General features: G+C 51.0%; 1 protein-coding gene across 1 annotated transcript in view; it reads right to left on the bottom strand.

Moving 5' to 3' along the window:
- Prex1 (phosphatidylinositol-3,4,5-trisphosphate dependent Rac exchange factor 1) overlaps window positions 1-13123 on the bottom strand; it is a 154086-nt gene that overhangs the window by 75695 nt on the left and 65268 nt on the right. The window contains exons 2-4 of the mRNA XM_038330942.2: window positions 9514-9585; window positions 7365-7487; window positions 928-1032 (exon numbers count right to left, since the gene is read on the bottom strand). Of these exons, the coding sequence (XP_038186870.1) occupies window positions 928-1032; window positions 7365-7487; window positions 9514-9585 (300 nt within the window). The remainder of the gene's footprint in view (window positions 1-927; window positions 1033-7364; window positions 7488-9513; window positions 9586-13123) is intronic.

Raw genomic sequence — 13123 nt, 5'->3', positions numbered from 1 at the left:
CTCCAAAGGTGAAGTCTAGGCAGCAGGGACTAAGGTAGGACAGAGGTGGTGAAAGGCACAGATGGGGACAGAAGTGACCTCCTGAGCAAAGTTCAGAGGTGCAGAGGGCTGGGGTGGGGTAGGACCGGCCACAAAAGCTTGATGAATTAAAGACAAAAATGGAAGAGAGTTGGCCAATTTGCCTCCTCAGATGCTCACTGGCCCTGGGCCAGGCAGAAGGAACTCACCAGTGAAGGAAATACATGCCATGCTTGCATCAAACATGGGGATGCTTGACCAGAGGCTGTGCACAGAGATGATGGGGGGCAGGGTGCCATGGTGCAGGTTGGATCCCTGTGAGCTCAAGTTCTCAGCTACACCATCAAACCATTCCACGCCATGAGCTAAGTTCTACATTCCCACAGAAAATGGCAGCATGGAGTAGGGTGTCCCTGGCCGAATATACAGGGACTCAGAAGTCAGAGCAGGACTGAAGCCCTTTTCAAACCCAGACTGCTTCATGTAAAGAGGCACTTTACATCATGAAGTTCCCAAATCTACTGTTGACAAAGACAATCAATCTACTCTTGTCCTAATGTCTTCTTAGAAATTTTAGCTGGTCACAGGGCTGACCAGCATTAAACCCAACATTTTACCAAGCACGGTGGTGCATACTTGTTACCTCAGGAATCCTAACAGTGTGAACTACAGAGTAAGATCCTGCTTCAAAAGGTGGGAGGCAGGGCAAGCAAGACAGATCCCAAGCCTGCCCCTGAGTTTGATCCCCAGAACATACTTTGATCCCTTACTTTAGACCAGAAATTGGCAGTTGACTCCAACCTGGCCACTGCCTGTTTTTGTAAATAGCCCAGGGAATTCTCAAATGGGAGCTGTGGGCAGTTTAGGCAGGCTGGGAATGGATAGAGAGGTAGGGGCAGGGGCACTTACCAGGAGGAAAGCACGCACAGCAGGGACCTTGTTGAGCTCCACCAACAGCCGCAGGGCCTTCTCGTGGTTGCTACAGTACTCCTCGTACACACAGAACTTGTCCTTCTGTAAGACAAGGGCAGAGCTGTGAGAGGCAGGACACAGGCAGGAGGAGGGGACTCCCTGGGGCCTTGGGCAGGCTACAGGCTCAGGCCTCCAGATAAAGCTTCAGGGCTGGGTAGAGTTGCCTTACTTGTCTCTAGCAGCCTGGGTGACCTTCTAGGGATGGGAAGCAGTAAGTACAACATGAGGGTCCAGGACAAGGACTAAGCAAAGGGATCTGGGCCTGGACACCAATAGCTGTGAACCCAAGGTCCTACCTGCACCCTGGGTCTTGGTGTCCTCAATAGCAAGGTGATGATAATAAATGTCAGGAAGTTGTTACAGCAGGAGGCTACCTCTGTTGACCTCTAGATGACCCTGAGCCCAAAGATGGTCTTGTTCCAGCCCAGAAATCACCTAAGGACCACCAGGTTCTTATCCACCAATCACGGTTTCAGAAATGGACAGAACAGAACCTTCTCAGGAGGAAACTTTCGGCTACAGATTCCTCACTCCAAAAGCCCCAAACAAGGATGTCCTGGGGAGGCCCTTGGGGATGAAGGCCTGCAGAGCCTGGATCGGAGGTAGAGGATGGACCAGAGACCCCGAAAAGCTAAGGAAGGAAGAGGTGGGTCTGCAGGGCAAGTGGCTTATCCTGTTTCTAAAGGGGCCGTGACAGCCCATGCTTCCTACAGAGGGTACAGGAAAGAGGAAGCCCAAGGAGGAAGATGGGGGAGGGAGACAGAAGAAAGAGCAAGACGGGGACCATTTCCTCCACAAAAGCCTGGGAGGGAGACAGAAGAGGGAAATGAAGGAAGGACGGGGGTTTCCAAACCAACAGGAGACTCAGCCTGCCACAAGTGCACTGCACTCCACAGACCTGAGTGTCCGTCCTGAGAAACAGTCCTGAGAAACAGCCTTATCGCCAGAGGCAACGGCCATGTCAAGTGTGGACCAAGCACTGGGTCAAGGCCACTCTGCAGTCTCAATGACTATGGACAGTCACTCTTCACCACAGCCTCATGAGGTTAGTACTGACCCATCCACCCCAAAAAAACAAGGAAAAAACTTTCCTGTCATATCACAGCTCCTGATGAGACAGAACCAGGATCTAAAACCTCATAGATCCTATACGTGCACACACATAAACACACAAACACACACACACACACACACACACACACACACACACACGGGACAGGCATGGCAGCTGGGGGCAATGCCCAGGATAGAAACCTTAAGCCACAAACCCATAGGCTAAGCTCTGAGGGACCCTGTAACATTGTGAGGAGGGACACCTAGTACCACACTGCCTGAGCAGCAGTGACCCTGCCCAGGGAGCCCCGCCCTCCCCCCCCCCCAGCCTCCTTGGTTTCTATGAATAACATGTTCTTGACATCTGGGCTGCTGGAGGATTAACTGATATGTGTGAGCTGAGGGAAAGGGCTGGCACGTGGTAAACACTGCAGGGCACTCCAGGTACCCTCTAAGAAGTGGCTACAAAAAGCATAAGCAACAAATACAAACTGCTGGGAAAGTACCAACATGAAAAATGCCACCATTACCCAGCATGCACGCATACATACACCGTGGGGTGAATCCCGACCACCTGGGCATTACAACACTCAAGCTACATACTCAAAACACTATAATCAGCAGCTACTGTGCACAGAACCACATGGATTTGAGGAGACCCAACCTTTACCTGCAACCTGTGCAGCCCACAGAGGATACTGACAGACAAAAGCAAGGGTCAGGAAGGTTTAACGCCCCCCGCAGGATCATCTTTAAATTTTTGGTCTCCAGCAGACAAAAGTGTTTGGAGAGACTGCAGAACCTGTAGAAGGTAGGGCCTGGCCAGAGGAGCTGAGTGGCAAAGGATGGGCCTTGAGGGTTGGAACCAGGCCCTGCTTTTAGCCAGAGCTCTCGGCTTCCTGGTCCACCATGCTTGTCCCACCGACGGTGGACGTCATTCTCTGAACTGCGAACCAAAATCAAAGTTTCTCCTTAAATCGTTCTCATCTGGTACTCTCTCAGTGATGTGAAAAGTGACCGATAGGCAGCTAATCAGAGAGTTCCCTGTCCTGGCAAAGGTGACCAACAGGGGCCCTTAAAGAAGCATGGTGTTCTGGAAGAGACATACGGGCTACCTCAGCCATCATAAGATATGCCCCTATATACCACCACTACCCTCTAAGAATAAAACCAATACATGGGAAACAGACCAAGGACAGAGAAAAATGATCCTAAAAATGTCATAGGGTACCTGGATCTAGTGATACCTGAAACCAAGTCACACCCCAAAAGATTTATTTCGCTGACATGCACCAAAAATAGACCTTTCTTCACTGAAGCCTAAGTTACTGTTTTTGTCAAACATAGCAAAGATCCCTCTTGACCAGTCTTTGTGTGTGTGTGTGTGTGTGTGTGTGTGTGTGTGTGTGTGTGTGTGTGTGTGCTTCTCTTGTGAATCACATACACGAACACTGAACCCAGAGAGACCAGAAGAGGGCATCAGATCCCCTGAAGCTGGAACGACAGGTGAGCTGCTGACTGGGTACAAAATCATCTTCTAAAAAGAAAATGCAAAGCTCAAGGCTTGAACGTAATGAAGTGACATCTCCCTGCCGCCTCCATCTACACCACCATGAGCCAGGCCAGACGACGAGGAAAGGTCTGGCTCTTCCTATATGGCAACCCCAGCCAATGGCAAAGAAGCTGGAGATGCTGACACTCTGGGGACCCCTAAGGACTCAGAGACAGAACACTGTGATTGATTGGTAATGTCTGCTAAGGGTGCAGAGAGGGAAGTAAGGGAAAGGACAATCTCTTAGGTCACCCCTTCCTTCAGCTTGCCAGAAGGACAGGGCCCAGACCTGCTGCCTGGAGCAGCTAGGAGTAGTGAGTAGCACCATGGTGGCTTGAATAAGAATGCCCACCACAGGCTCACAAGACTTGAATACTTAGACTCCAGGGAGTGGCACTACTTGAAAGAATTAAGAGGTGTGGCCTTGTTGGAGGAAATGTGTCACTGGGGATGGGCTCTGGGTTTTTAAAAGCCCAAGCCAGGCCCCATGTCACTCTCTTCCTGGTGTCTGCAGATCTGGATGTAGGTGTCAGCTACCTCTCCAGCATCATGTCTGCCTGTGTGTCACCATGCTTCCTGCCATGATGAAGATGGATTAAACCTCTGAAACTGTAAGCGGGCCCCAATTAAATGCTTTCTTTTATAAGAGTTGCTGTGGTCAGGGTGTCTCTTCAGAGCAATGGATACACTGACTAAGAAAAGTACCCTCCCCCTCCTCAGATCCAATTCAGCCACCCACTGCCCTCACAGCAAGCTGCCCAGCCACAGCTCAGGCCTTGGTCTGTGGATGCAGACTCTGCTCTGACACCATCAAGTCCCTGTGTGTAAGGCTTGTCTCTCCTAGGGGCAGAGGAGCTAAGTGTTCTTCCAGAAGGAAGACAGACACATGGCTAGACACACAGATGTGGTGGGTAAGGACATACAGCCGTGGGTTAAGAGAACCCAGCTACCAGGGGAGCCATGTGGGTTGTCACAGCTGTGAAAATACCCAGGAGAAGATGTTTTCAGCTCCAAACCATAGGAAGACCTAGACCCAGAGAAGGGCACACACAACAAACCATTGTATAGGGCACATCCCTAACTGCATGTGGCACTAACATATACCTGGAAAGTATCCTGTGCTCCTGTTTGCTGCATCCAGTAACCCTGGCCCTGAGTGGTCCCCAGAAGCATCTAGTCATGCCACGAACACTGCACCTCATATCTGTCACCATCTGTGTGGCTATCTGAAGAGATCTCTGTTACTCTTCATGTCACCTACCTAGAGGGATGTCAGCAGAAGGGAGCAGGTCTGCCTTGCCTAGTGTCACAAGCTCACTCCACTATGCCTGGCGCTCAGATTTCTACATGTATTTTAGGAGCCAGTGTCACAACTGTGACAGATTCCAGTGTCAGAATGTCTCAGGCTTAATCCCAGTTCTGACACTGACTACGTACCCAAACTCAAACCACAACTCAAGTCTCTCTGGGCCTCAGTTTCCCCATCTGTACAATAGGTGGTGACAGTAACCATCTTCAAAAGCTATTGAAGTTTGGAGACACAGAGTTCCACTCTTTAGCCCAGGCTGGCCTTAAACTCACTACATAGTCCAGGCTGGCTACACATTTGAGGCAATCCACCTGCCTCAGTTTTCCCAGGGCTGGGAATACAGTTGTGTGCCACTTCCCTAATAATGGTGCAGTTTTAGCAAGCTGGTAAGCATGGGGCTCTTAGAATGATACCCTATACAGAGGAAAGGGCCAGTGGGTGCGTCTATGCAAACTCAATACACGGTGGTTGCAGCTGGGGGTGCAGGTTCTTTCTAAGGACTGAGTGGGTAGCAGAGGGTCTGTAGTCTGGCCAGTTCCTACTCCCACAGCCTAGATGCTGCCTGGGGTTCCCAGGAAGGTAACGATGAAGAATAAAGCTGAATGTGACCTTTGGGGCTGGAGTGGATACCATGCTGTCTCTGTGGGTCCACCAGTAATAGCATGGTACTGTTTGCTGGCGATGGCCACTAAATCCCTGCTAAGAGCCCAGGACTAAGAAAATGACTGCCTGCCCCAAAGTGGGACTCCTTCACTGCCATTGTGCACAGCTCCTAAGGCCACCCCAACTCTGGCACCCTCCCAGATGGTACGCAGCTTAGGTCTAGACAAGCGTGGCACTCAGTTGACCTCATCAGCTACTCCCAGAAAGCCACCTGAACACCTGCCTCCAGCTACTGGAAAAATCCCAAGCCATCATGACTCACCCCCCAGCATGGGGGCAGAGAAAGTGAGGGTGCTACATTTTAAATTAAAACATGATTTGAAATTAAAAACACTGACTCATGCTGAGCAGCCTGGAGGCTGCTTTCTCTGCTGCAGAGGAGGGGTTCAGCCAGGTGTGCAGGCAAAGTCAGGGTCTCCTCCATCCAGCTGCCTCTATTTTTTCCCAGTTTTTGAGACACAGTCTAAGTAGCCCAGGCTGGCCCAGAACTCCTGTTCCCCCTACCTCAGCCTCTCAAGCACTGATATTACAGCTTTGCACCCCACAGATTCCTGGCCCAGGAATCTTCAGGCGGCCTTAGCCTGAGGCAGCACAGATGTGCTCCACTGTGCCAATGTCACCTGAGTTCCTTCTGTCTGCTTCAGCAGCCATTCACTGTCCCCTCCAGAAGGGACACCACTCTCCCTGCTAAGTATGTTTATTCACAGTTTTTAAATTAACTGATCCCAGTAATCCCAGCAGGCAGATGCGGCAGAGACCTCAACCTCAGAGCGTGACTAGGTAACCTGCAGAGATCTGGTTCACCAATTCTACATCCAGTTCTGTTGTCACACATGTGGTGACAATCTCAGGCTTGTCCTTCCTGTTTGCTGCCCATGGAGCAGGCAGATGAACTTGAGCTAGGCTCTTATTTCTTTCCTCCTCTTTTTTTAAAATTTAATTTCTAGTGGGTGTGGTGGCCCATACCTTTAATACCAGCACTCAAGGCAGAGATGGACAGATCTTTGAGTTCAAAGCCAGCCCTAGTTAGATGGTGAGACACTATCTCAAAAATTAAAATATAAAACAGATTATCTGTCGGGGCACAAGAGTGGCATGTCACGTATGCAGAGATCAGAAAACAATTTACTGGAGGCAGACCTTTCCTTCCAACACGTCGGTCCTGGGGATCAAATGCTGGTCACCAGCTTCGGCATCAAGTTTTCTTACCTGGTGAGCTATCTCGCCTGCTGTATAGGGACAGACCACCAAGGTCTCTTATCCCTGTATAACCAGGTCTCTAAAGGAGACCTGCCAAGGGTACAGTTTAGAAAGTTCTAGACTAACAAAGAGACTGTATGGCTGGGTGAGGGGTTAGGTTCCAGGAAGTGGCAGGCCTGCAGAGATGTGGGGAATTTATTTTGACAAAGTGGGACTAATGAAAGTTCTAGAAGAAGGGAGAAGCAACCAGATTTGTGTTTCCAGAGGTCCTTGAGCAGCTCAGAAGAGAGCCTGTTTCCAAACTCTTGACCCAGGGCTCTGGGTCTGGGGAGGTCAGAAGAGCAAGGCCTACTGAAGCCCAGGGGCTCACCCAAGCTCACCAAGAGCCTAACATGAGACCCAGCAGGCCAAGGTCTGATGACTGTGCACAGGCCATGCCCCGTAGACTCTTGGGAGGTGACTGGAAGAGCCAGACCATAGGGACAGGCACACAAATACCACAACAGAGCCAATGCTGACTGAAGGCTCAAACTCGGGTCCACAAGCTTACACAAGCATTCCCACCCACTGACCCTTCCTCCCAGCCCCCATACTCACAAATTTCAAGAAAACATTTCCAAGTTCATGCTGAGACTGAGGCTCGGGCTGTAAGCAGTACTCCAGGGCAGCCAAAAAGTCCTTATGCACCTCCAAGATGTCCTCGATGTTGGAGAAAAGGATCTAGGAGGGACCGAGAGGTCAAAGTCAATCGGGATTCAGAGAGAGCAGGGCTATTCCCAGAAAAGCCCGCACCCCAGAGTACATTAACAGGCAACAGTGAGTGAGGTTCCCCTGAGCCAGACAGCTGCTGTGGGCTGTGACCCCACCAGCAGCAGCTGCACAGGCAAGTGGCAGACCTGGTCTGGATTGGCAAACTCACTGGTAGCACCCCAATCTCTACAGGGAAGAAGCCATTCCTGGCCCCAATTTACCCTTGAGAACTGGAAGCTCAGAGAGCAAGCACTGACATCCCAGCCAGCTGTGGAGGTGTTGGAGCATCGCTCCCTGCAGGCCACACCTGTCATCTTCAGACCTATCCGGCCCCAGGACCACATGTACCAGCAAGTGCATTCCCACGGCCCTGGTCCATCCGGGTGCAGGGGAATTGTCTGGCCACTGCTCACTTTCCCTTCAGCCTAATTCAGCTCCCGTGGTTGAACCTGGTTCTGCTGAAGGTGATATTCTAGACCTTGATGTCACACTTACTTTGTGAAAGGACTGCAGAAGTGTCTGTCCCTTGACTGTATCCCCAAAAGAAACGAGAAATGCCCACTCAAAAGACATACTGAGAAATGGACAGAACAGCCCCTAGGGGAAACAGCATAGGAGACTAGACAGGCACAGTGTGGATGTTACTGAGCAAGGGAAAGCGTAGGCCAGGGCAGCACACTGCAACACAAACGAATTCCACAGATGTATGACAAAAGGCACCAGGCACAAAAGAGTTTCTTGTCATGAAGTTTAAGAACAGGAAAAAACAGGGCTGCACATGGCAGTGCACCCCTCTGATCCCTGAACTCGGGAAGCAGGGGCAGGAGGATCTCTGAGTTCGAGGCCAACCTGAACTACAGTGTGAGTTCCAGGACAGCCAGGGCTACAGAGAAACCCTGTCTTTAAAAAAGACAAGAAAAAATAATCAATGGCAGTGGAAGCCTCATCAGTTGGGGGAGGGCTGGCTGGGAGGGGCAGTGAGCCCACTCGACATGGACGCTCCCCTTGCCTTCACTGGACAAACCTGGGTGTGGTACAGCTAGCTAATCCCTCAGGACTTACATCCCTTGTTGAATGGAGATTAAGACCTGACAGAAAGGCAATTTCTTAAAAACTAACAATGTGCGATTTTAAGAGATAGTAGTCGCTTTCAAGCTCTAACATAAGTACATAATAAATTAGTATAATAAAAATGTAAGAGCTTAGTGAATATCTGTTGAGTGGACGGACGGACGGACGGACGGACGGACGGACGGACGGACGGATAGATGAAGCAATAGGTCCCAGAAAACAGGCATCCCTTTACCATCCCCACCATCCCATTCCCTGGGACCAGCTGTGCAGTGGCAATGCCTTCCAGCACAGTAAAAGAGCAGGTTAGAATTCTTAACATGCATGTAATTGACAAGAGTCAGGACATTAGGCAGGGGTCATCTCTGACCACAGAGATGGTGAATCCTGGGTACTTCAGATACACGTAGCCCCTCATATCCACTTCCTCCTGGTCCAGGCCTTTTCAGAGCACAAAATAAAAGGTTTCTAGAAATCGAGGTCAGAGCGCTGGCCAGCACAGGCCTCAGAGGCACACAGACGGCCCATTGATACTGCCCAGACTCCCCAGCGCCACAGCCAGAATGAAGCCGGCCCAGTGACTCATGGGCCTGCCTTGATAGCCTGTGCCCACTGCAGGAGTAGAAGGGCAGCAGGAGGCACCAGGCTCCCAGGACACTCGGGGAGGGATTTTCCAGAGGCACCACAATGGACAGGAGGAGGTGAGAAGGCAGAATAGCCACGCTGAGTCTGCACTGAGAATGGGGGCTGGGTGCAGTCTCCCTCCCAAGGGAGGCCTTCCAGGGCTGTGGAGAGCAAGCTGGGGGTAGGAGGCAGGCAATGCCCAGGAGCAAGGACTCTGAACGTCACCCAGAAGGAGTAGGGCCAGCAGCAGCCGCAGCAGGAGCAGGAGCAGCAGAGGCAGCAGCGACGCGCGAGCCCTCACCTTGACGTTCTCCTCTGTGAGGCCCTTCTCCACGGAGTCGGCCACATTCTGCCTGATGCGCTGCAGGAAGGCCTGTGAAGACAAGAGCAAGTAGAGATAAGTGGCCACACCCCATCCTGGACACCCCTGCCAGAGGAACGCGGGTTCAGATGCTGACCAGGATCTGAGAGGTTGTATGGTCCGGGTACACGGGTAAGGACTTAGAAGAGGCGACCACTGCTGACAGCCTACTTTCCTGGCCACCCCCACCCTCTGCTGCTCAGGGAAAACCTTACTGAGCATCTGCAAGGTCCCACCTGTGAGGAGCTAACACAGAGCCCCACCCCCCCCACCTCCAAACCTACAGTCTAAAGAAACACACTCATACCTGCATCCTCACACAAATACCTCACAGACCACTCACAGAATGACCCCCTTTCTGTAGTATTTTCCCTTTTATGCTTTAAGACATTTATATGACTCAAACAAAAAAATAAAATAAAATGTCAAAAACAGGACGCATCTCTTTTATACCCCAGCCCTACCCACTGACGCCTTCACTGTCCCCATGGTAACCTCACTCACGGTGTCCCAGATGGCCACACGCACAAGCATGTGCTCACATGCACACACAATCTATCCCCACTGTCTCTTTTCTTCACACTAAAACAGCAGCACACGGGACACGCTCACACAAGACAGAGCCACTGCCCTTCCCCTGCACTTGGGGCCGGTGAGAAGATGGCTACCCAGAGTCACCAGATGGGATGATGGTGGAAGGGGCTGGGATGAAACTCCACCCCCTTCTGCATGTTGGACAGGCTGCACCTAGCCCACCCCTCCTTTTTTTTGAGAAAACGAAATTAGGAATTTTTGTTGTTTGTCTGTTGTTTGTTTGGTTGGTTTTGGTTTTTCAAGACAGGGTTTCTCTGTAGCTTTGTAGCCTGTCCTAGAACTAGCTCTTGTAGACCAGGCTGCCTCAAACTCCCAGAGATCCGCCTGCCTCTTTCTCCTGAGTGCTGAAACTAAAGGCATGCACCACTACCACCTGGCTTTTGAAATTAGGAGTTTTTACATGTCTCCTAACTCAGTTTCCCTTCCTCCCTCCCTGTACCCTCCCATTTTTCCTTATATTCTGGCTGGCCTAAAATTCAATCCTCCTGCCTCCATATCCCTGGTGCTGGGGTTACAGATGTGGCTTCTGGAATGCTAGAGAAAGACCTGTCACTGGGAAGAAGTAGATGTCATGGGTTCAGGGTAAGAGTGGAGGAAACAGAGTGTACCCAGGAGAGGTGGTGGAGTGTACCCAGGAGAGATGGTGGAGTGTACCCAGGAGAGATGGTGGAGTGTACCCAGGAGAGATGATGGAGTGTACCCAGGAGAGATGATGGAGTGTACCCAGGAGAGATGATGGAGTGTACCCAGGAGAGATGGTGGAGTGTACCCAGGAGAGATGATGGAGTGTACCCAGAAGAGATGATGGAGTGTACCCAGGAGAGATGGTGGAGTGTACCCAGGAGAGATGGTGGAGTGTACCGAGGAGAGGTGGTGGAGTGTACCGAGGAGAGGTGGTGGAGTGTACCCAGGAGAGGTGGTGGAGTGTACCCAGGAGAGATGATGGAGTGTACCAAGGAGAGGTGGTGGAGTGTACCGAGGAGAGGTGGTGGAGTGTACCGAGGAAAGGTGGTGGAGTGTACCGAGGAGGGGTGGTGGAGTGTACCGAGGAGAAGTTGTGGAGTATGTACCGAGGAGAGGTGACAGCGGCTATGGAGCTTGGGTGGGACAGACAGAAGAGGAGAACCTACTGTGGAGGCTACAGGGATAGCTAAGGATGGAAAGGACATGGAGGAAGAGAGAGACCCAGGTCAGAACCTAAGGGAAACTGAGGCTAGCTTCCCACAGAGACTTTGGGCTCAGGATAGGAGGGCTGGCCCAGGTTAAGTGGGCAGTGGTCACATAGAGACTCCTGGGAAAATGAGTTCATAGACTTGTCCCAGCCCAGTGGACCCATGGGCTATCAACCTGTCACATCTGGTTACAGTGTGGGCCCAAGGGGACTGAGCCAGGCAAGCGTGTGGTCTCCCTGTCTTGGGTTAATTAAGAGCATGTCCTATCCCACCACGCTTGTCTAAGGAGATTCCCCACGTGCCAGGGAGACGGCAGGGACTGTGCTGGTATCGGAGAGGCAGAAGCAGGTGACAAAGGCGCTGCTGGTACTTCAGCTCTGCTGTCAGATCCTTTTCCATCACCCGGACTGACACCCATGATGGCCTCATAAATGGGGCCATCATGTAGCTACACAGGCTGGTATATACGGGCTGGTATGCACGGGCAGGCCACAGGTGGAAAGTGGCCTTGTTTCCACCCATAAGCCAAAGGGTTGTAGATCATGGTTCTGAACTAAACGCCATCACTTCACAGATGAGCCTGAGTCTATAGGGTCCACCTGATTCCCAGAAGCACGGACATCAAGAACCCAATCTACAGCGCCCAAGCACACCTGACCATGGCCTTCCCAGTCCTAACTTCCCATGGTCCCACAGTGTCCACAAAGACACTTCTGCCTCCAGGGGGATCCAGTCTCCTCACCCCTCAGGATCCCTTAAAAAGCCAGTCAACGTTGAGTGCAACTCTCTGTGACTCTCTGATGTGAAGCTTAAGGCCCTGACTTAGAATCACTAAGGAGCCACATTCACGACCCTCAGTGTGGCTGACACCACCCACGGGCTGGGGTGCCAGACTGAATTACAAGCAGCAAGCGAGATAAGCACCAGTGTTCCTCCCTCTCTGCTTCCTCACACTTCAGCCACCAAGCCATACACACCCCACCCCCACCACAATGAGCTGCACCCTTGAACTGTGAGCCAGAGCAAACTCCTCCTGTCCTAAATTACAAGTCAGTGTCTGCGCAATGAGAAAAGCAACTAACACTCCCGTCTTCTGGTTTGTCTGTCTGTCTTTCTAAGTTCAGATCTTCCACAGACTCCACCCTCCCGCTGGAGCCGTACTCTCACGCCTATCCTTGCCCCAGGACCTGGGCTCTCGCTTTTCCTGCTGACACGCTTCCCCTCCAATTCTGCCCTGAGCCAGCTCTATCTTATCCATCACCTCCTCCAAGAAGTCCTCCCTACCCTCTGCAGTCACTACCTCCCTACGTTGAATTATTTAAAAATTGAGCTCAAACAACCTTTTAAGAATAAAACTGGTCACAAAAAAAAAAAAAAAAAAAAAACAAGAGTGGGGCTGCGATGGAATCTTAACCTCTACAGGTCAGGTTCAAAACCACTGGGTTTTGGGTTAAACCACAGATCGTCCTCCATCCTGCTGTGTGACCTCAGGAAAGTGAACCAGCTTCTCTGAATCTTAGTTTACTCTCCCCAAATATGAAGTGTGTGTGTGTGTATGTGTATACATGTGTATGTCAGTGTGTGTGTTTGTGTATGTGGTGTGCGTATATGTGTGTGATGTGTATGTATGTGTATGTCTATGTATGATGTGTATGTGTGTCAGTGTATATGTCTGTATACTTGTGTATTAGTACATATGTGTTTGAGTGTATGGTATGTGTGTATGTGTGTGGTGTGCATATATGTATGTGTCAGTATGTATGTTGGTATATATGTATGTCATA

Source organism: Arvicola amphibius, chromosome 5 (genome assembly GCF_903992535.2).
Source record: "Arvicola amphibius chromosome 5, mArvAmp1.2, whole genome shotgun sequence".
NCBI lineage: Eukaryota > Metazoa > Chordata > Mammalia > Rodentia > Cricetidae > Arvicola > Arvicola amphibius.
Note: the sequence above shows the minus strand (reverse complement) of the source record. Positions and strands in the feature narration are given on the sequence as shown.